Below are 21,915 nucleotides of genomic sequence, written 5' to 3'. Positions count from 1 at the left end.
AGGAAGGGGGCCAACTGCCTCGCCCGCCTAAGATGAAAAAAAGCGGACTTGGCAGTGGCTGCTATCTGAGCCTCCATCGTCAATGAAGGCTCCAACAGCACCCCCAGGCTCTTGACCCTGCCCGACGCTGTTAACGGAGCGCCGTCAAAAACTGGCAGGGGGATTTCCCTTCCCGGGCCGCAGCGACCCAAGCAAAGGACCTCTGTCTTCGCCGGGTTCAGCTTCAGCCCGCTCAGCCTAAGCCACCTAGCCACTGCCTGTAACGCCCGGTCCAGATTTTCTGGGGCGCAGGCGGGCCGACCGTCCATAAGCAGATAGAGCTGGGTGTCATCAGCATATTGATGGCAACCCAGCCCATACCCTCGGGCCATCTGGGCAAGGGGGCGCATATAGATGTTAAATAACATCGGGGAAAGCACCGCCCCTTGAGGCACCCCGCAATCAAGCGTGTGTCTCCGGGACAGTTCCTCCCCAATCGCCACCCTTTGTCCCCGACCGTCAAGGAAAGAGGAAAGCCATTGCAAGGCCAACCCCTGAATCCCTGCGTCGGCAAGGCGGCACGCCAGAAGCCGATGGTCGACCATATCGAACGCTGCCGATAGGTCCAACAACATCAGCACCGCCGAGCCGCCTTGATCCAGATGTCGCCGAAGGTCATCCACCAGGGCGACCAGCGCCGTCTCCGTCCCGTGGCCCGGGCGGAAACCAGACTGGTAGGGGTCAAGGACAGAAGCATCCTTGTTGGCTGAGGCTGCTCCTCCCTCCTCCTCTTTTTGGGAAAAGGGAGGGGGGAGAGGGAAAGGCTGCTTTGCTGCTCTCGCATGTCCGGGGAGAAACACAAAATGGTGACCGAAAAAAGCAGGCAAGAAAAAATGAAGCAGAGGACAGCCAGCTGCTGGAGGGCCTGATTGGGGCCCTCTGCGGGCCTGATCCAGCCTGTGGGCCATATGTTTGATATCCCTGAGTTAGAGATTCAGAGTGGGGTCTGCCAGACCCAGGTTCTTGCTGTGGAAATTGACTGGGTGATTTTGGACCAGTCACAGATTTTCAGCCTAACCTACTTTAGAGGGCTGTTGTGCGCATCAAAGGGAGGAGAGGAGAATGATGTAAGCTGCTTTGGTCCCCCCACACACACTGTGGAGAAAGACTGTCCTTTTTTTACGTAGAGGCTGCAGGGTGTGGGGAGGCGATGGAAAGCTAAAGTCAGAGGGGCAGAAAAAGGGAAGGAGATATGAAATTCCTGGGGATTTAAGGGGTGGAGCCTGGAAAGGTTGGGGTTTGAGGAGGGGTGGGACCTCATACAGGTACAATGCCATGCACTCCACCCTCCAAATCAGCCATTTCCTCCTTGGGAACCACTGCTGCCAATCTTTAGGTGAAGGCAGGAGATCACTCAGAATTACAACTGCTCTCCAGATGGCAGAGACCAGCTCCCCTTCACTTGGGTGGAAGGGAAGACAGCAAGGAGGGGGGGGGTTGGTATTCACCTAGAGCCTCTTTCTAGAACCCATTGTATTTTTCTTCACAACGGGCCTTATTCCGAGTAGCAAAATAATTCTGTTGTGAATCTTTTCATATTATGTTTTGCTTCCCTATTTAATTCTGAGAGCACTGCACAACTATTATTAAAAATACCACAAGATATAGATGTCCCCCTGTTAAAACCAGGGCTTTTTTCTGAGCAGGAATGCACAGGAACACAGTTCTGACAAGCTTGGTGTCAGGGGGTGTGGCCTAATATGTCAATGAGTTCCCACTGGGTTCTTTCTACAAAAATCCCTATGTGAAACAATGCTGATGTCAGGGGGTGTGGTCTAATATGCAAATGAGTCTCTGCTGGGCTTTTTCTACCCAAAAACACTCTTTTGCAAAACTTGTAGAACAAAGTTTAGTATGAGGTGGCAGAACAGAACAACAAATTTCTTACTGCTCACAACGGCTGCCTGACTGTTATTTAGGGATATTAACACCCAGATGTGTTGTTGGTGGTGGTGTTAGCAGATTCCACAGATTGCTTTCCCATCTTTTTCTGGCAAGCATTTAAAGGAAAAAAAAACATAGGAGTTTTGGACAAGTTTCAGTGAAAACGTATCACTTACACAGAGGAAAGTCAGGGGATCAGTACACTGTGAAGAGTTGCTATCACTAATTTTAGTAATTCTAGTTTCCAGAAAATACTGAAGAGGAAAACTCTCCCACTCAAACTGGCTGATCATTGGAGGAAGGGTTGGGGACACATCCCTGAGCCAAGCTGTTCCTACTGTTCATTCCTCCCATGATCTGACTGAAATGGGCAAACATATTAGGAGACTTTTGAGGATGGAGAGAGTTGACTTGCTTTTAGGCATTTTCCAGTTCAGTCCCCTTTCTTTCTGTTCTCCAAATGGCTGATTCTATGCCTCATTTGTTTGAACACCTGGCATGCCATCTTACCTGAATGGTTGCAGTGAGAGGGCTCCACAAGTCTGCCAGTCTTATCATAGCAGGAAAGAGCTCGGAATCGCAAACCTTCTCCACATTCTTTGGCATATCCATGAAATCTCGCTTCTGATTGTAACTCTGTTTTTCTGTCAGAAATAATGCATTCTGACCAATTTCCATGGGGCCAGGTGGTAAATATTGAGCAAGGGCACTGTTCTGTTTCAACTTGAGGATATAGTTTTGTATTCTGGCACTTGTCTCGCTTTCTGCTTCTCCCTGTTCAGATTGGGAAAATATGCTTGTTAGTGCAACATCTGCTGCGTTTGATAACAATATGCCATATTATTTATACTTGAAGGAGTTTAATACAGTTAGAACTATCACAATCAGAAATGTAAATACAGAGAAGCTGGTTCAAAGACATCTATTAGCTGTTGCCAATACTCTGGAGTGCCAAGACAACGCAGCTGTCTCCAGGGCAACCAGGGAACCTAAAGGAATTGGGAAATATTTTTTGTTCTGGAAAAAGCTCAGAAGGATGGAAAGACAGCAACTGCTTCCCTACAATTATCACAGAAAAAATGTTCATTTCCTCCATAATTATCTGATGAAATAATTTTGTCATAGTTTGCCTTGCAATAATGGTTGCTCAGAAAAACCTACAATGTATATTAAATGGCACCTCTTTGCTGCTCTGAGGTTATTTTTCTAATTCAATATGGTATCTGCATAAAGATTCTGAGTTCCTCCTCTGCAAATATTACATTTTGCTATTCAGTCCATTCTTCTAGTAGAGATTAGCAGCCAGAGCCTTCTCAGAAGGCACTTGCTCTCTCAGCCATGTGACAGGATCCTTGCATTATGTGAATTGGTCAGACACATGGTGAGCTTCTTCACAATCACCTCATTGACAGATTTGCAAAATTTGGACTGCCATTCAATGGTTTATTGGGAAATGCATCCACGGTCCAACTTCACTTTCACCACCTATCTCCATAATTCCTGTGTTGCTTTCTTTTAGATGCCAGGCCAAAATGTTTCTGTTCAGCCAGGCTTTTAATCAAGAGGTTGATTTCTGAATACTATTTTAAGTCTGGAAACTCTTGTTTTAAGCTGCAAGTGGTCTTCATAAATAAAGACTCTGTCTGTGTGCTGGGCTGTGCGGGCTGAGTTAGGTTTTGTAATGCTGGGTATTAATGTCTTTTAATGTTTTATTTTATTATTATTTTTGTTCCTGGAGGATTCCTGGAGGAGTGGCACAAAAATTTCTAAAACAAATAGATAAATTCTTCAGTGGTGGGAACATAGTGTCACACTGAGGGGCTTCATGTTATCAAGGTTAACCCTACAAGCAGACAAAAATGGATCTTCAAGAACCATAAGGCCATCTATCTAATCCATTTCTATTTCAGCCCTCCTTCAAGGAGCTCAGAGGAGTGTACATGATTTCCCCTTCCCTGTTAGGGAGGTTAGTATAACACAACTGGCCCAAGGTTACTCAGCAGATTTCATAACACTGTGTGGATATGAACCTTGGTCTCCCAGATCCTACTTCATCACTGTAACTACTATACTACACTGGCTGTCAACATCATACTGGTACCACTAAATATTTAATGAAGGGATGCTAGTCAGGATGGAGGCAAAATATGTGAAGGGTGGCTTTACTGGGGCATGAGCTGCACACAACATGTTATCATTCTTCCTATGGCACCAAAGCACCTAACAATGAGTTTTATGAATTCTTTAGAGTATAATGAAGAGCAAGTTGTTTATAGGGGTTCAGAATGTATCATTTTTTAAAGGAGAATAATTTACATTGGAATATAGGCATAATCTAGAACTTCCCAAATGTCTAAGCCAAATTTCAGCTCTGCTTTTCTGATTTCTAGATAGTACCTGACAAATCCTCCTCTCCTCAAACACACACAACAATTGAGACACATCAATCCTAGCAGTGTACTCCAACCTCTATTAGGACCTTCGCCCTCCTACATTCTTGCTTCACCATTGGCTTCCCATTTGTTCCTTTTGGGGGGAAACCTGCTTGAAATAGCCTATCAGAGTAAATACACTCTTAGAAAAGCAATTGTAAATTCCTTTCCTCCTCTCTATTGCCTTTAGCAACCCATGAAGCTATGCCAGTAATGGGTTTATTCTGAAAAGACAAATATGTACTTATTTGACACGTTGTGTCCCAGCATCTGTAAGTGAATTTCACTTTGTATTAACAGGTAATATAATAGGTTTACGCATTCATCACCTGCAAAGTTTTCCTTTAAAACAGCAAAGTGCTTAAGCCAGCTACAAGTTTTCTCCAGATATTAGAGATATTAACACAATCCAACTGAGTTACATCAAAAAATGTATTTCATTCCACTTCACATTACAACCATCAGTTTTTCAATTAACACATTAACATTCTTAGAGTCAGTTTTAACAAACTATTATTAAAATTACTTTTCTCAGGACACAGCAGCTTTAATGAAAGACTTTTCCTATTTCCTTTTCAATAGAAGTGGATTTTCAGCATTAATAGAAGTGTTTAATTAGTGGAGGAAAAACCCTGGTTCAGTAGAAATCCATTTGCTTGTCACACAAAACATTCAATTTCAAGACCAGTGCAATGGTGTTGGCTCACTGCCTCGCCGACCCAGGGATACGGGGGCTGGCCCTACAATGGCTGGTCTCCTTTCTCCAAGGTTGGAGACAGACTGTGGCACTTGGGGGTGAACTATCCCAGTGGCACCCTTTACAATGTGGTAACTGCAGGGAACAATTCTCTCCCCAATGTTATTCAACATGTATATGCGCCCCCTTGCCCAGATCATCTGGAGGTATGTGCTGGGATGTCATCAATATGTAGATGACACCCAGCTCTATCTGCTGATGGATTGCCACCCGGATTCAGCCCCAGAGGAATTGGTTACGTCATTGTAAGCCATGGCTGGTTGGTTGCAACAGAGCTGGCTGAAACTGAATCCATTGAAGATGGAGGTGCTGTGTCTAGGTTATAGGGGGCTGGGATCAGGGCTCAGGCTCCCATCCTTTGATGGGGCTCCATTGATGTCCACATCAAGGGTGAAGAGCTTGAGGGTATTTCTGAATGCCTCTCAATGGAGGCCCACGTTACCACCCTGCCAGATCAGCCTTTTTCCATCTGAGGCGGGTCAGGCAGTTGGTCCCGTATAATAATAATAATAATAATAAATTTTATTTGTACCCCGCCCTCCCCTGCCGAAGCAGGCTCAGGGCGGCTAACAATACGGTGACCAATGGTGCACCAACAATAAAACAGTTATATTAGAAACATTAAATTAAACATTAATTAACCTTAAAAACCTGATTAAAACAATTAACTAAGACATATTATAACGCTATCCTTGACCCCCATGACCTGGCCACAGTAACCCATACGATAGTCACTTCCAGGCTAGATTATTGTAACTCTCTCTATGTGGGGCTTCCCTTGACCCTCCTCCGGAAACTCCAGCTGGTGCAGAACTTCGTCACCTATATGGGCACGGATCCATCCTGTGCTGCGTCAACTGCACTGGCTACCCATTGAGTACTGGATCCGGTTCAAGGTGTTGGTACTAACCTTTAAAGCCCTATACGGCCAGGGACCAGCACACCTTCAGGACCGCCTCTCCCTGTATGAGCCATGTTGTCAAGTCGACAGATTCAAGAATGAGTCAAAGTTGATACTAAGTTCCCATTTATTGATAACCGGTACTCTGGCGCAAGCCTCTAGCTTGCTAAGAATGAAACCAATACAGTGATACATGGGTTTTAAGGTACACTTCAAAACATTCCTACGGGGGGGGGAGGTTACAGGAGGAAACATTCACACACAACTACTAGATACTTCCTCAGACGATAGCTAGCAAATGCTCTTGAATTGTTATGCAAGGCTTCCTCCCACCTCAGGCCCTAAGAAGGCGCCGGCTAGTTCCTTCACCCCAGTTACAAATCAAAATAAGAAAAGGGGGGAAGGGGAGCAACCAAGGTAGAACATTAGTAGCAGTGGATCCATTAAGATTTTAACAGGGCCTATTGCTTAGGCCATGATCCCCCCAGTCTTAGGTCGTTATTAGTCGATCTTGACACATGTAGGTCTTTACAGTCAGCAAACCAACAACTTCTGGTAATACCCGGTCCCAGAGACGTCAATCTAGCCTGGTGGAATGAGCTCCCCCTGGAGATCCGGGCCCTGTGGGATCTGCTTCAATTCTGCAGGGCCTGTAAAACAGAGCTCTTTCACCAGGCTTTCAGCTGAGGCAGTGGGCGTCACTTGTTACCGGCCTCCCCCCCTCATTCCATCCCAGCGCTACAAGATCTGCTGGATTTGGACAATAGGTCACATCTGTGAGGCAGAATCTGCCATCTTAATCTTTGTAATCTTAGATTTTATATTTTAAATTGGTTTTTTACTGTTTTTATTATGGACCATTTTTATGATGTAACCCGCCCTGAGCCTGTTCTACAAGAAGGGCAGACTAAAAATTGAATAAAATAAATGAATAAATGCATATTTGACAGAGTTCATAATGAGGCTTAAAGGGGGGGAGTTTCATAATACAAACTGCAAAGAAGACTGGCCTCAAATTAATTTTAAACAGGCATATGCTTTGGGATGCTTCTTATGAATAATATTAAAAGTACACTGTATCTGTGGACTTAAGAGTAAAATGAATGATGCTATTAATACAGAGTGGGACAAAATCTAATCTTTGGGCACAGTCAGGCCGGGTGCTACGTTTTCTAGTGCCCCAGGCTGCCCTCGGTCCTTGCCCCCTGCTCCCCCATCAAGGCCTCTTTTTGCACGTGCTTTGCATGCATGGCCTGATGACGTCGCCAGAAGTGATGTCATTGGACATGAAACATTGCACCTGGCCCTCTCAAAGAGAGCTAGAGGTCTTTGGGGAGGAATGGGGGGGTGAGAGGGCAGCCAGCCTCCCTGGCACTACCAGTGGCCCGGCCTGGCCCCACGTGGCCCACTGGGAAATGGAGTCCACTGGGCCCTTGCACGACGCTGGGGAAGGGGCTTCAGGGCAGTGGCAAATGAGATAGGTGTGAAACCGCCAAGCTGCCCCAAGTTGCATCCAGCTTTTTAAAAAACAAAACTGTTCAGAGCGCATAATAATAATAATTTTTAATTTATATCCTGCCCTCCCTGCCGAAGCAGGCTCAGGGCGGCTGTAAGCATGAGCACTGAAAATGCATAGGGAAAAAACCCAAGCTGAGTGATGAAAATGGTGTGCAAAAGCTGTCTGAACATGCCCCATGTTGCTCTATGGACAGGATGGGGATGGCTTGCAGGGAAGCATGTGGAGGCTTCAGGACAGCTCTTTCTGAGCCGTTCCAATTTGGGATGCCTTCCATCCACCCCAAAATGCCTGTCTGTTATCACCCAGGGTGTATCAAACCATCCATGGATTTTCTGGAATGGCATTTTCTTGCTTCCTATTCCTGATGTAGAAGAAAAAGAAGGGACAGTTTTTATACCCCACTTTTCTCTACCCTAGGGGGTCTCAAAGCAGCTTTCAATAACCTATCCTTCTCCTCACAAAAGGCACATTGTGAGGTAGGTGGGCTGCGAGAGTGCTGAGAGAACTGTGACTGGTCACCTAGTAGGCATCATGTGGATGAGTTGGAAATCAAACCCAATTAGAATCCACTGCTCTTAACCAGTATACTACACTGGCTTGTAGTACACTGAGTCCTTCTGGTTTTGTTCCAGGGAATCAGGGGATCTGCAGGAACACATGGTTGCAAAGTGGAGAACAGCAGTGGGAGGGGGGTAACAGATAGGAATTGCTGTCTCTGCTTCCAAAGGATTAAATGCCACTAAGTCCTTAAAACTGCATGGTTAGACACATGCCTGGATGTGAAGTGTGATCACTCCTCTCACAGATGCCCACTTTATCATAACAAAGGTTTGAATATCAGAAGGAGCAATGTCCAATTTATGACATTCAGGGTCATTTTGTAGAAAAAGAGGTGCTGGAGCTCATTAGCACAACTCATTTGCATATCCCACACACCCCTGACGTAACTGGAAGGTGCCCTAAATTATATCAGCTCAGCATCTACCTTAAAATGCTTCTTGAATTATAATTGTCATAATAAAATCTTACTCCCATCCAATGTTCCCTCTAAGCTGTGGAGTCTTGTGAGCAAAAATTCTACTTTGTGAGCTACTGGTATAAAGGTTGTGAGCTACTGCATACGTTAACTTACTCTGGGGCCATTTTGCCTGAGCTGAGACAAAAATGTATGAGCTGGAGGCTAAAAAGTTGTGAGCTAGCTCACACTAACTCAGCTTAGAGGGAACACTGCGTCCCATCATACTTTTTAAATCACTTTCACCTCTGTGGCTACAGTGGGATGATGAAGATTTCCATCTGTCTGCTTTATGTTTTGGTTATTTTCCCATTTTTTGTGGGGGGAAATATTAGAAAGTTTGTCAAATCTTAGAGTTCAGCAAAATTCTCACATGGGGCTTGAACAATGGAGCCCAGAAGCAAATTTTCTGGGAGGAGGGTAAGAAAGAAAGAGCACAATAAAACTTAGAGGTTCTAGAGCTCTGTTCCTGTGAGCTCCTGCCCAAAATGAGGCCTGATGACACTACTAATTAAATCATAATTGCCACTTCCCAGTTCTGAGACCCTATGCTACTCTGATAAACTTAGAGGAATTGGTGAAGGAAAATGGATCACACCATATTTGGTATTTTAATGCCACATATACTGGAGGCTAGCAGTATCTGCAGAGGAACTTTTCACATGTTGAAATAGGAAGTGGCAGGAGAGCGAGAAAGTGGCAGGTAAGAAAGAGGCAGTCATGAGACCCCTCCTAAAGAAGACATCCCTGGACGTCTCAGTGAGCCAAACAACTACAACCCATGGCTAAGAATCCTTTTTTGAGCAAGAGCTTGATCAAGTAAATGCTATGCAGCTTGGAGAAGACATTTTATCTAGACACATTTCAATTCAGATTCAGGCCTGAGTTTGGAACAGAAAGAGCCCTAATTGCTTAGAGATATAATCTTCACTGGACAAAATGGCAGGGTGTGTGTGTTTCTATTGATTCTTGCATACCTATCAGCATATTTTGATACCCTTGATCGGGGCATCCTTTTCTAGAAGCTGGTGGCTGGGGCGCCATGCTTCAGGGGTCCTGTTCTAGCTTGGCTGATTCCAAAGGGGGTGTTGGGGGCTGTGAAGCAGAAGAGGAGGAGGAGGAAGAGGAGATTGGATTTATACCCCACCCTTTCAGCACAGTTTACAATCTCTTTCCCATCCTCACAACAGACACCCTGTGAGGTAGGTGGGGCTGAGAGATCTCTGAGACAACTGCTCTTGAGAGAACAGCTCTGAGACAGCTGTGAGTTACCCAAGATCACCCTGCAGTTGCATGTAGAGGAATGGGGAATAAAACTTGGTTCTCCAGATTATAGTCTGCTGCTCTGAATCACTACACCACATGCAAACTGGCGAACCACCTCTGCTTCTCCCTTGCTGGGATTGCCCCTTATGCAGTGGAGTCCCACAACTCTAATCTGGTGTCCCTTGTTAGCATTTACATGAAACTGCTTTGAAAGATTTCTTTTTACCAAAGCTTTTGACAAAAAAGTTCAATTTTTTTTAAGAAAAGAGGCTTTTATCTGCTCCTAGCCTGTTTTAACAATATCATTTTAAACCACTGTTTTATGTGCTGTTACACTCTAGGTTGCTTCAAATGGCTGTTTTTATTGGCATGATTTTATTAACTTTAGATTGTTTTGTTGATATGCTTTCATTAATTTTTGTGTGCATTGTTTTTACTGTGGCTCTATTTTATTGTTTTGGGGAGATCTGGAAAGGCAGTAGATGCTTCAATAATAAATGGGGAGGGAATTTAGATACCAGCATAACCTTCCACAGCAAACAGGCTAATTTTGAGCAGAAACACAGGGAAAATGGTTACAGTCACTCTCCCCTTCAATTATCCTTTAGGAGGCTGTCTTTAAGAATATGCTTTTCAAGGGGGGGGGGGGAGACTGGCAAAAAGTGACACAAATCTGTGTACAAAATCTAATTCAGCTTTTTACTATTATAACACATTATGTTAGACTAAGTTCTTGTAAATAAAATTAATTAGGAGAAATATTTTCTTGTTGCTTGTAAAAACATTTAAATGTTCCTGTTTCTACTTAAAAGGAGAAAGTTTTAGTTACTTGTATTTTATAACCTAAGGTGATAGATACATCAAAGGGTTTGAACAACAAGGGATAAAAAACTTAAGCATGACAGCTTTAGAAAATATATCTTGTATAAAGAGGTTTCAAGAATGTGAGAACGCACAGCAGCTATCACATTGCCTTTTTTAAAAAAAAAGCATAACATGCAACCAATTAAAGGTTATTCTGCAATTGCAGGTACGACCTAGCTTTTGAATAACCCTGTTTCATTGTATGAACACAAGAGAATCAAACTGCTTTATTCATGAGCATGGCTCATGAAATAATAGGAGTTATTCTTGCTTACAATTATTATTGTGAATTCTTTTTGGGAAAGAATTTATAATATAATGACATTTACAATGATGCCTATGCTTAAAAACCAACAGGAATTCTCATGCTTTTCCTCCCAAGCCATTGTTTGCCATAACCTATAGTTATGTTCTTATCATAAAGCATTAATTGAATGGGCATTTTAGTGTAAAGTAGCATTTGTGAATTTTTTAAAAAATTGGCATTATACTCCAAAGTAATTCTCATATGAGTCTGTAACAGTGTTATGCTGAAGGTGGCCTTTCCATATTAAAACACATCAACACATAGAGAAACCAACATTATTTTAAGCCCATTTTAAAACTTTGATATGGAAATAGCGTTTTGGGTGAGTGAAACAGTTTTTAGAGTTTCCTAGCCCTGTTGCACTTATTGCAGGGAAGCAAATGTCTGTCACAGATGTTAGTTGTATTTATTAAGGGATGTTATGATGCACTACCTTATTTCTTTTTACAAAGAAGGCAAAAGGATCTTGGGGCAGGGGTAAATAAAAAAAACGGGAAAACAGATACTGAGCATTTCCCTCCCTATGCAAATCTTTGGTATTAACCTCAGTGAGTCCACTGTGGAAAATTAAAAATTATACCCAATGGGAGAGGGGGAAAAGAAAAGAATATTTTAAACTAGTCCATCTTGTACAAGGGTTAAGTCTGCTGCTCTTCCTGATTCTACAGTAGACCAGCTTGGCTGAGTAACATTTGATGCAGGTGTTCAATGATGACAATCACACACATGGAAGGAAACAATGCACAATTTTCTCTTTGATTTTTTGAAGGAGAAGAAACAATCTTTTCAAAATGAAATGCAAAGTGGCTTTGTCACATTTTATATCAGGAATGTGCTAGAAAGAAGCATACATGCCTGTTCCTCCCATATGGAACCTCGGTGTCAAATAAGTCTCTGAATCAGGCCTTAGTTTGAAATCTGGTTTTGGTGCCTAGATACATTGGAAAGAAAGCAATAATGGAAAAGCATGTGCAGCTGCTGATCCTTCAAATACTGATCCTGTTTTCCTCTGTTCTGAACAACCTGAAAGGCTGAGACTTCCTGGCTGCCTTGAGTCCTGATGCCCCCCCCCCATACATGACTTGTCTGACCTGTACTACTTTTCACTAAAAAAATCATAGCAAGATAGTTCATGGTAATTTGAACAAAAGTAATTTGGTTTTGACAGCTCTTTCTCCCCCCTCTCCCTTCCATGCTTCAAATTTCAGCTGCATTCCAAACTTCTCTTTCTCCAAAACCTAGGATGCAGAAACTGTGGCAATCTACCATTTCCCAGAGATCTTGTTTTTGGTAAGTTCTTATTGTTAAGGCTTTATGTCATAAAGATGGTCAAAGAAGTAACTCTGCTTTTATGCTGCTGCTGGAAAGTAAGTTTTGGGAAAAGGTTGTCAGGACTGGGAGACTTCTAGTTAAGATAGCCAACTCCCAGTTGGGACTTTGCTGGAGATAATTTGTAATTCCATGATATCTCCAGGAGGTTGGCAACTCTATTTTAGGCCTTGTTATGTTTCTGATTGCAGTACTGAAATTACACTAAGGCATTAGTAGCTTGGTAATGGTAATAGCGAGCTTTACACAATGATAATTTGAGCCTGACCCAGATGAAGCCTAAGCAAGTTTATCTCAGGAACATTCATTCCAAGTGGTTGTTGCTAGTCAGCCAAGCTTATTCTGTCAGTAAAAGGCAACCAACCTTGGTTCTGGCAGTTTCTGGCTCTCCCTACTCTCCCATTGGACCTTGCAGGGTTATGGTGCAGATCAAAGTGGGGAGAGGTGAAAGATGTAAGCTTCTTTGGTCCCCTCTCCCCACTGTGGAGAAATACTGACCTTTTCCTATGTAGAGTCTTCAGGGAGGGGGAGTTGATGGAAAACTGAAGTCAGCGAGGTAGATAAAGGGAAAGAGATAGGGTTGCCAACTCCAGGTTAGGCAATTCCTGGAAATTTAAGGGGTGGAGCCTGGAGTGGGTGGGGTTTAAGGAGGACTGGGACCTCAAAAAGGTACAATGCCATAGAATCTACTCTCCAAACCACTGTTGCCTATCTTCAGGTGAGGACTGGAGATCACTCAGAATTACAACTGCTCTCCAGATGGAAGATTAGCTCCACTTGAGGTGGGGGGGAATGCCTTCACTTGGGTGGATAGGAAAACAGCAAGGGGCACTCACCCAGAGCCTCTTTCTAGAGCCAGTTGTATTTTTCCTCACAATTGGCCTTATTCCTAGTAAATATATAAAAGCTGCCCACCTCTTGGTTCTACCTTCTGTGCACCTATAAAGCTGCTACACAGACATTTTGCAGTATCCCACTGCTGAAAAATCCTTCCGAAATATGTTACAGAAATTGGAAGTCTGATCATGCTACTGTTTTGTTTGCACAATGACTCAGCAGCTAGAAAGAAAGATGATGCCCCTTTTTTTTGCTGTTCACTTATCCAAATATATTTTATGTGTTAAAAATAACATATGAATGTTATTCACATTAACCTCAGGAATAGGCCATTATGTATTTTAATTCAAAAATAAGTTGTGTATTTAATTAAAATTCATAAATGATGCAGTTTTACTAAAAGTATGTCAGAACTATTAACATTACTACTACTTTACAGCAAATACCTTATAATTGACTAATTTTGCAAGTTATTGTCAGACACTAGAAAGTTACTATGATATAATATGATGCTTAGTTTAAACTGTGGTGAACTGCTTAGTTTAACTGACTCCATTTTCTAATCCATGTTATTAACCTCAAGAAGAAACCTTGCATATCAAAGTAGAAGCATAGTTACTGCTAACACTGGTGTGAATTCCTGTCCCTGATACTAACAAAAGCAACATCCCTTTGAAGATAAAGTGCCTCCGGGAATGCCGGCTTGGCCTTCCCTGTGAGAATGGGAACCACAAAGAGATAAGAGAAAGCAACCGTGTGAAATGTATCACTTCATAGTGGGAATGTAGATTTGCTTAGAAGCCTTTGATGTACAAGTGTTTAAAGTATCTATGCACCTAGGGGAAAGTATCAGTTCCAATCGTGCTGCGCTCAGAAACTATGAACTATCAAATAAAGCCTTAACTTTGTAACAAATGGAGTCTGGTTAATTTGAAGTTCCATTGTCTGACAGTTATATCTCTCCATCACTTGATTGTTGAATGCAGATCTGCCCCTAAAACCATAAGATATCACCATCACGGTCATTGTAATCATATTGAAGACGACCTCTCTCAAGATAACAGGTGCCATATACTTAGTGGTGCAAAGTTCTACATGTCAGAATAGGTAATGGGCAGCATTCTGTTGGTATTTTTATATACAGATTAGGCCCAATTTAAAAGTGACCTGATTTAGATATGACTCTGGTGGGACAGCAGAAGGTACCCAAGTGTCATTGTATGCAACTAGTTTTAAACTGTTACAGATGCAACCCTGCTTGAGAGGATGCTGCACTAACAGGAAGAATCGCTTTTAAGCTGGGGCAAGCAGAATTGATTTGGGTCTATTACTTTGCTACAAAAAACCCAGTGCCTTTTGCTACAAAAACAATGTTCTATGAACAATGCTTTAACTGCATTTGACAAATTTTAAACTCTTTTTCATGTCTGAAACAAAAACTGAAAATGAAGTATGAAATACCTGTGAGAGTTCGTCTTCTGGTTCTTGTTGATCCACAGTCTGAAGAACACATAGTGAATTTAGACCAAGGGGTGAAGGTGCAGTCATCTTTGCAAGGAATCAAGCACTCCTGAACAAGGGAAGGCAAAGGTTCCGCCCACTTCAGGCATTCTCCGACATCTGCTGAATGGTTGCTCTCCAAAACACACGTAACAACTAGAGATTGATAAATACATAGACACACTTACTAGTGCATGCTGAATAACTGAATTACTTATTAAGAAGGCATATACTGTGTGTGTGTGTATATATATATTTGTGTGTCATCTCCAAGGATTTTTTACAATTAAAATTATTTTATTTATTTGGTTGGATTTTTCAACAGTCCTTTGCTGGCAAGCCAGGCTCAGTGCAGTGGATAGGAAAGGAAAAGTCCCCTGTGCAAGCACCAGTCGTTTCCGACTCTGGGGTGACGTTGCTTTCAAAATGTTTTCACGGCAGACTTTTATGGGGTGGTTTGCCATTGCCTTCTCCAGTCATATACACTTTCCCCCCAGCAAGCTGGGTACTCATTTTACAGACCTCGGAAGAATGGAAGGTCAACCTCGAGCCGGCTACCTGAAAACTCAGCTTCCACTGGGGATCGAACTCAGGTACAACATAATCATAAAACATCAACTAAGAGCAGATTAAAACAATTAATAAACAGAATACAAGTGGAGATGGCACAAGAAAAACTAGTAATGCCACTGTCTTATGGGATGCGGGGTGGGAGTGCCAGGATGGAACCATCGCTGTCCTCAACCAAACATTGAGTGGACCATCTCTGCTTTTCAGGCCCTGTGGAACTGTATCAACTCCATAGGCCCAAATAGATTGAGTTACAGTAATCCAGCCTGGAGATGACCATTGCATGGGTTACAGTGGCTAGGTCAGGTATGGGGCTAGTTGAGCTGGTATAGTTGAAAAATGCCAGTCTGGAAACATTTGTGATGCAGGCCTCCATTGTCAAGGAGGCATCCAGCATCACACCCAGGCTCTTAATGGTAGGTTCTGGTCTCAAGGACACACCATAAAAAGAACTGACACAACACACCAAAGTTCACCCACCTCAGCCACAGAACCTCTGTCTTAGAAGGATTCAGTCTCAACTGGCTCTGTTTTAGCCATCCCACCACAGCCTCCAACCCCTCTGCCATGTTTACTGAGGCAGTATCCAGTCAGCCGCCCAATAGCAGATAAAGTGGGGTGTCAGTAGCATACTGGTGTCACCCCAGCCTGAACCTCCACACCAGCTGGGTGAGGGGGCACATATAGATGTTAAATAACATTGGAGGGAAAATTGCTCCTGGTACCCTGCATAACAGGGGGTACCTGGGCAGTACCCTTTCTCCCAGTGCCACCCTCTGTCCCTGACCTTTGAGAAATGAGGTAACCCACTTCAAGTAAAAGGTAAAGGTACAAGCACCAGTCGTTTTCGACTCTGGGGTGACGTTGCATCAAAATGTTTTCATGGCAGACTTTTTTATGGGGTGCTTTGCCATTGCCTTCTCCAGTCATCTACACTTTCCCCCCAGCAAGTTGGGTACTCATTTTACCGACCTCGGAAGGATGAGTCAACCTGGAGCCGGATACCTGAAACCAGCTTCCACCGGGATCGAACTCAGGTCGTGAGCAGAGAGTTCGGACTGCAGAACTGCAGCTTTAGCACTCTGCAACACAGGGCTCTTAGAACCCACTTCAAGACCACTCCACAAACTCCTATGTTGGTGAGGCAGTGGGTGAAAAGATTATGGTCAATTGTTTTAAACATTGCTGAGAGATCTAACAACATCAGCAATGCTGATCCACCATGATCCACTGAGGGAGACCAAGGCTGTCTCCACCCCATGGCTGGGGTGGAAGCTGGACTGGAATGCATCCAGTATGTATATTGATAGGAAAATTAGGGGGGGACATTATGTATCTTATAGCTTAAAAGCATATTGGGGTCGCCTCCACCACAACCTGAAATGAGATTGCAATGAATGTGTTCAAAAACAGCAATATAGTTATTCCCTTCTTTTTCAGGTTCTTCTTGAGACAGCAAGGCTGCGATCACACACACTAAATGCACTTTTAATCCACTTTAAATGCACTTTCCAACTGGATTTTGCCAGTTCACACAGTAAAATCCACTTGAAAAGTGCATTGAAAGTGGGTTGAAAGTGCATTATTTAGTGGGCGCTGGGCAGGGCATATCTCCAGTATGGAAAACCACCGCCTTCCCAAGATTTCCCTGTATGGCGAACTTTCCACTGGCTATCGAAATAGAGGGACACCAAAGAAGAGGTTCAAGGATTCCTTGAAGAAATCCCTTGGTACCTGTTGCATAGGTACCTAGCCTCAGATTGCAAAGCATGGAGGCACACCATCCACCAGGCTGCCTCTTCCTTTGAGAACGCACGCATAGCTTGTCCTGAGGACAAAAGGAGATTGAGGGAGAATCGCACTGCTACAGCACCAACCCCAAATCAGACTTTTCCCTGCAGCCACTGTGGCCGGATCTGCCTGTCCCGCATTGGTCTTGTCAGCCACCAGCGAGCCTGCAGCAGATGTGGACCACTGCACCTTTCTTAAATCTTCGTTCGCGAAGTCAAGCCAAGAGAGATTTAGTGTGTGTGATTGTCGCCCAACAGTCATCCACCTCAATCTAGCAGTTTAATGGGTTACTAAAAGTGCATATGTATCCCAATTAATATGAACAATGAGGAGTTCTCAACATAGGAATTTTTCTGGTTATAAATGAATCCTGCATTAATTTAAATGGTGCAAATGAAGGCACTGGGGAAGAAAAACTCAGGCCCTACAAATTCATACTAAAACTTGAGATGCACTAGAACACACCAAATGCTTGATTCACATATGGTAATATATCCTTCTAAAGTGTTTATTTGGGAGAGGCTGTTAAACAGTGAAAATGGTTTTAACTGAGAATAGAGTGCTGTCTATATGAGCTGATTTTTTTCTGGTGGCATATCAGCATATGAACATGACAACATGTTATGTTGATATAAGCAATGCCTCAGCAATCTTTATTCCTACCCCAGTAACATCAGTAATGCTCAACTATCACAAGAAGGACGAAACCTGATCCCACATGGCTCTACTCTCAATGCTTCATCGCAGTAATTTAATCTGCAACAAATATGACAGAGCAGCTCTGTGCCTAACAATGGTTTGCTGCCTGGCAAGATAATTCTTAATCAATTATTTGGCTAAACAGGCTAGAAATACCAAAGGAGTCATAATAAGGCTTCTTCCCCACCATTGAGAGTTATTAGTATTGATAATCTCTTATAAAAGCCATATTGCATTATTATAGAGGAAGGTGTGATACCATTTCCTTGATCTTGATCCTGTCTGGAAAGGAGAGAGAGAGGAAGATAAGGGAACCTAGAAATTTGAAATGATATCCAAGCAAATCTGAGTAAGAGTCCTTTAAGAGCTACTCAAATTGTTATTTCGATTAATTTATCATTAATTAAGCATCAGTCTTCTTAAGTGAACAACAATCAAAGATATGACAAGTTGAAGTTAAATGTTTTGATTAAAATAATTCCAGAGTCTTGCATAGATATTACACAGTTCTTTTGCCTAGGCCCTAGAGAATCTCGTCCCTAATTAATGGTTGGACTTTTTTCTCACATATTACAGTTCAGCTCCACTTATCTAGTTAACCTCTTTGATTTTGTGAAAATACTGAGATTTTGTTCAATAGTCTTCCTGTGAAAGACTGAGGTTTTGTAGAATGATGCAAAACCTGAAGAGAGACGATATTATTACATCTTGCTATAAACTGGCCATGTCATTATGAACATCACAGATTATTCTCCACTTTACTGATTACCCATGCTGTTTTCATTGCCACTTCCAACTGAAATAGATTGAATTTCAAAATGAAGAAAAATAGGACAAAGTTTAATGTATGTTTTTGAAGTGTAGTAGATTAAGCTTTGAGCTAACGGCATGCCAGGGAAGAAAAATAATATCAACGTTTAGAACAGGGGGCTTCTCCCCCGCAAATAGAACTAAGTGAGTTTATCCAGACTTCGCAGATTATTTAGATTTAAAATCCGTAGGTCCATAATTTCCCCCAATGTGAGGAAAAGCCCCCTTACAGAACATCGTGATTACCAGCTTGGTTGCCAAAGAACCTGGAGAAGTGACTCGCACACGTCTGGCCAGAGAGTGTGGGTAAACCTATCCAGGGGCAACAGGGACTTATGCAGTACTAGCAGCCATAATGCTACAAAGGCACTCTAGACCGGTACAAGAGTGCCCACCAGGAGAACGGATGGTTTCTCGTCGTTCCGTATGACGTCCATCCCAGCATTGGAGCGGAGGAAACTGTGCTGCCAGGAGCTATCCAGGCGAACGGTTATGAAGTTCTGACCATGGAATCCACCGTGGAGGGCTAACACCACATGCAGCCACCTTCCTACCAGGCTTGACTCCATTCCAGCGAAGCGAATGGCTCACATACACACCAGATGTCACCTATGCCTGCAAGCAACCCACCCACCTCAGGAGTGGTTAAATCGTCCAACCGCCACTTTCTTTTGTTTGACAGAACTCTAGACAAAGACTGGTGCCCAGAAGAAGACAGAAGAAGAGGAAGACCATCTTCAGCCAGAGCCAAGTTCCTTTGTATAGACTGGGTGTTACCTAGGCCATGATTTAACTCTCTATTGTCACCCTTGTAGACAAGTCCAATAGTCCTAAGTATCTCCCCACCCAAGTAATCTTTCCATTCTTCTCCCCAACTGCCACTTTGGAGCCTCCCCCTGGACCGTTTCAACCTGAAAGTTCTCTCAGGTATCCAGGATCCAGGCAAGTCCATTGGTCAAGAGCAAGCACCCAATTAGGTGACACCAATGAACTTCCCATTGGCTATGGTAGTAGTCCAGCCCTTATGGTCACTGTGAAGCCTCCCCTTTTCATGAGGTCACGCACCAGCTGACCCCCTTCCTCCTCCCTCGTACCTCCCATCCCCTAAGGGCTCAAGAGAGTCCTTATAATCTGTGGACTAGCTACCCACAGGTGTGCTTCTATCAGTATCCCAATTCCGCTGCATGGATCCATCCCCGATTCCTGATCAGTTTCGGGTCCCTTCTCCCACTTCCTAGCTTGTCGCCGTTGGAGCCTTCCTTGAAGACTATGATAGGTAAATATTGCCCTGTTTGTCTACCCATGTGTTCCCCTATCTCTCTATCTATGTTTCCTAGGACTGAATGTGTGTTTTGATGAGTATTTTATCTTGTATGGAAGTCTATATTTTTCTTAATAAATTATAATTGTTTTATTTAATTAGAGTCCCTAATATTTTAAGCACAGGTAAAAAGATCCTGAGTGAGCCAGGTGCCCACCTGACAATTCCCCAACCTCGTTTTGAGGGCATTTTAGCTTATACCAAACAGCTGACAACTGAGTTGTATCTCTCTGTCTGTCTACTCATACAGCTGTCGCCTTAAGCAGAAATTAAAATGGGAAAGACCTTACTTAACATCATTTCTCTGTTATTTAATTATTGCCCCTACACATTTTGTTAGAGGAAAGGTAACAATAATTTGCATTGAACCACATCACCTGAGCTCTAATATTTCAAACTGACCAGAGCCAGAACCTGATCCTGGTATACTGTCACCTTACTACTGTTTTGTGATTTTATTGTATTATGGTTTTTAATTGTCTATTGTGAGACCTTGGATGATGTGACCCGCCCTGAGCCTGTTTTGCAAGAAGGGTGGGATAGTAATTAAATTAATAAAATAAAATAATAAAATAAAATAAAATAAATAGAACATTCTGTATGTTTAAATAGAAGGATTATTAAACTAGTCCTCAGCTCATTAAATATGGGATGCCCTATAATCATATGTTTAATGTTTTCAACTTTATCACACAAACATCTGCATGTTCTGTTAGCATATGTTACTTTATTATATCTACCCTCCAAAACCACCGATGACAGAAGAGCATTAATTCTTGCTAGAGCAAAAGCTTTTCTGAGCTATGTCAAATGATAAACATATTTTGGCAGTTGCATTGGGAGGCCAATACCTAAATGAAGTGTTGGGCATACCTGATGCACCCTAATAGCCGTACTAATAATATCCAACTTCTTAACACACATTTTTATTTGTATACTTATATCTTTGGTCTCTGTAATCTTTACCATGTTGTTTGCTATTCCTAAGCATTTCATTTTCTTTCCCAGTAGTTGATCCCATTGTCTATTATATTTATCTGCATGGGTGAGTCCAAGTTGAGTGGGCCCTCCTTGTTAAGAGCAAAGTAGAAACACTTTTATCCATGCCTTAGCTTCCACTGATAATTCACCCAATTCAGCTCTCAGCACTTATAACTAAGTTTTGATTTCTTTGGCTTAAAATATCTCTGTGTTGGCCGAATAGGGAGATAATGCTATTAACAAGGATCACAATCCAAAAAAGAAAGTGTGTGTTTGTATTTTTAATAAAATTTTGTTGGTCTTAAAGGTGTTCTAATCCAAAAGAGAGTTAAATATACTTAAGACCACTGAAATGGTGTTTGTAATTTTGCCTTGCATTGGAACTGGGGTACATAGTACAACCAAGATTCAAATAATGAGAAGTATAAGATGAATCAATCAATTAATGTTCTTGGTATACAGAAGCAAGACAGCGTGCTCAGGAACCCCCCTGTTGTTTAATGGAAGTTCATGATGCTCATTCATGAGCAGAACATGCTGGTGCTGGTGGATTGCCAGGGCAATAGGGCAGGGGGGACTTCTGTCGCCCTGGAAACACCTAGAGTGGCCTCCAAAGCTTGACAGCAGCTCTGGCTGCCCATAAGAGAGATCCCAATCTGCTTTAATAATAATAATAATAAATTTATTTTTGTATCCCGCCCTCCCCCGACAAAGGCAGGCTCAGGGCGGCTCACAGGACATGGTATAACCATGATTTCGATAAATTACAATCATTACAATAAAACAGATTAAAATACAGTTGAGTTACATTTATAAATTAAGTTAAAAATTAGATAAAACAGCCATTATGAGTTATTAATTAAGGTGCTACAATTCAGAAACATGTATAGGATGGCTAGAAGTCAATTTAGCCGGGTTCCATCTTAGAAGCGAGCTGAAAGAGGGCGGTTTTGCAAGCCCTGCGAAACTGATTCAGGTCCCGCAGGGCTCGCACCTCCTCTGGGAGTTGATTCCACCATCGTGGGGCCATTGTTGAGAAGGCTTGCTCCCTCATTGTTTTCAATCTAGCCTCCCTTGGTCCAGGGATGTTGCT

At 42.7% G+C, this 21,915-nt stretch overlaps 1 protein-coding gene across 1 annotated transcript in view; it reads right to left on the bottom strand.

The window, feature by feature from the left end:
• The window catches only part of THSD7B (thrombospondin type 1 domain containing 7B), a 713,545-nt gene that overhangs the window by 212,296 nt on the left and 479,334 nt on the right, over window positions 1-21,915 (bottom strand). The window contains exons 12-13 of the mRNA XM_060257141.1: window positions 14,612-14,806; window positions 2,434-2,697 (exon numbers count right to left, since the gene is read on the bottom strand). Of these exons, the coding sequence (XP_060113124.1) occupies window positions 2,434-2,697; window positions 14,612-14,806 (459 nt within the window). The remainder of the gene's footprint in view (window positions 1-2,433; window positions 2,698-14,611; window positions 14,807-21,915) is intronic.

The sequence above is a fragment of the Heteronotia binoei genome, chromosome 16 (genome assembly GCF_032191835.1).
Source record: "Heteronotia binoei isolate CCM8104 ecotype False Entrance Well chromosome 16, APGP_CSIRO_Hbin_v1, whole genome shotgun sequence".
NCBI classification, from domain to species: domain Eukaryota; kingdom Metazoa; phylum Chordata; class Lepidosauria; order Squamata; family Gekkonidae; genus Heteronotia; species Heteronotia binoei.
The sequence above is the reverse complement of the archived record's forward strand: the minus strand, read 5'-3'. Positions and strand labels throughout refer to the sequence as shown.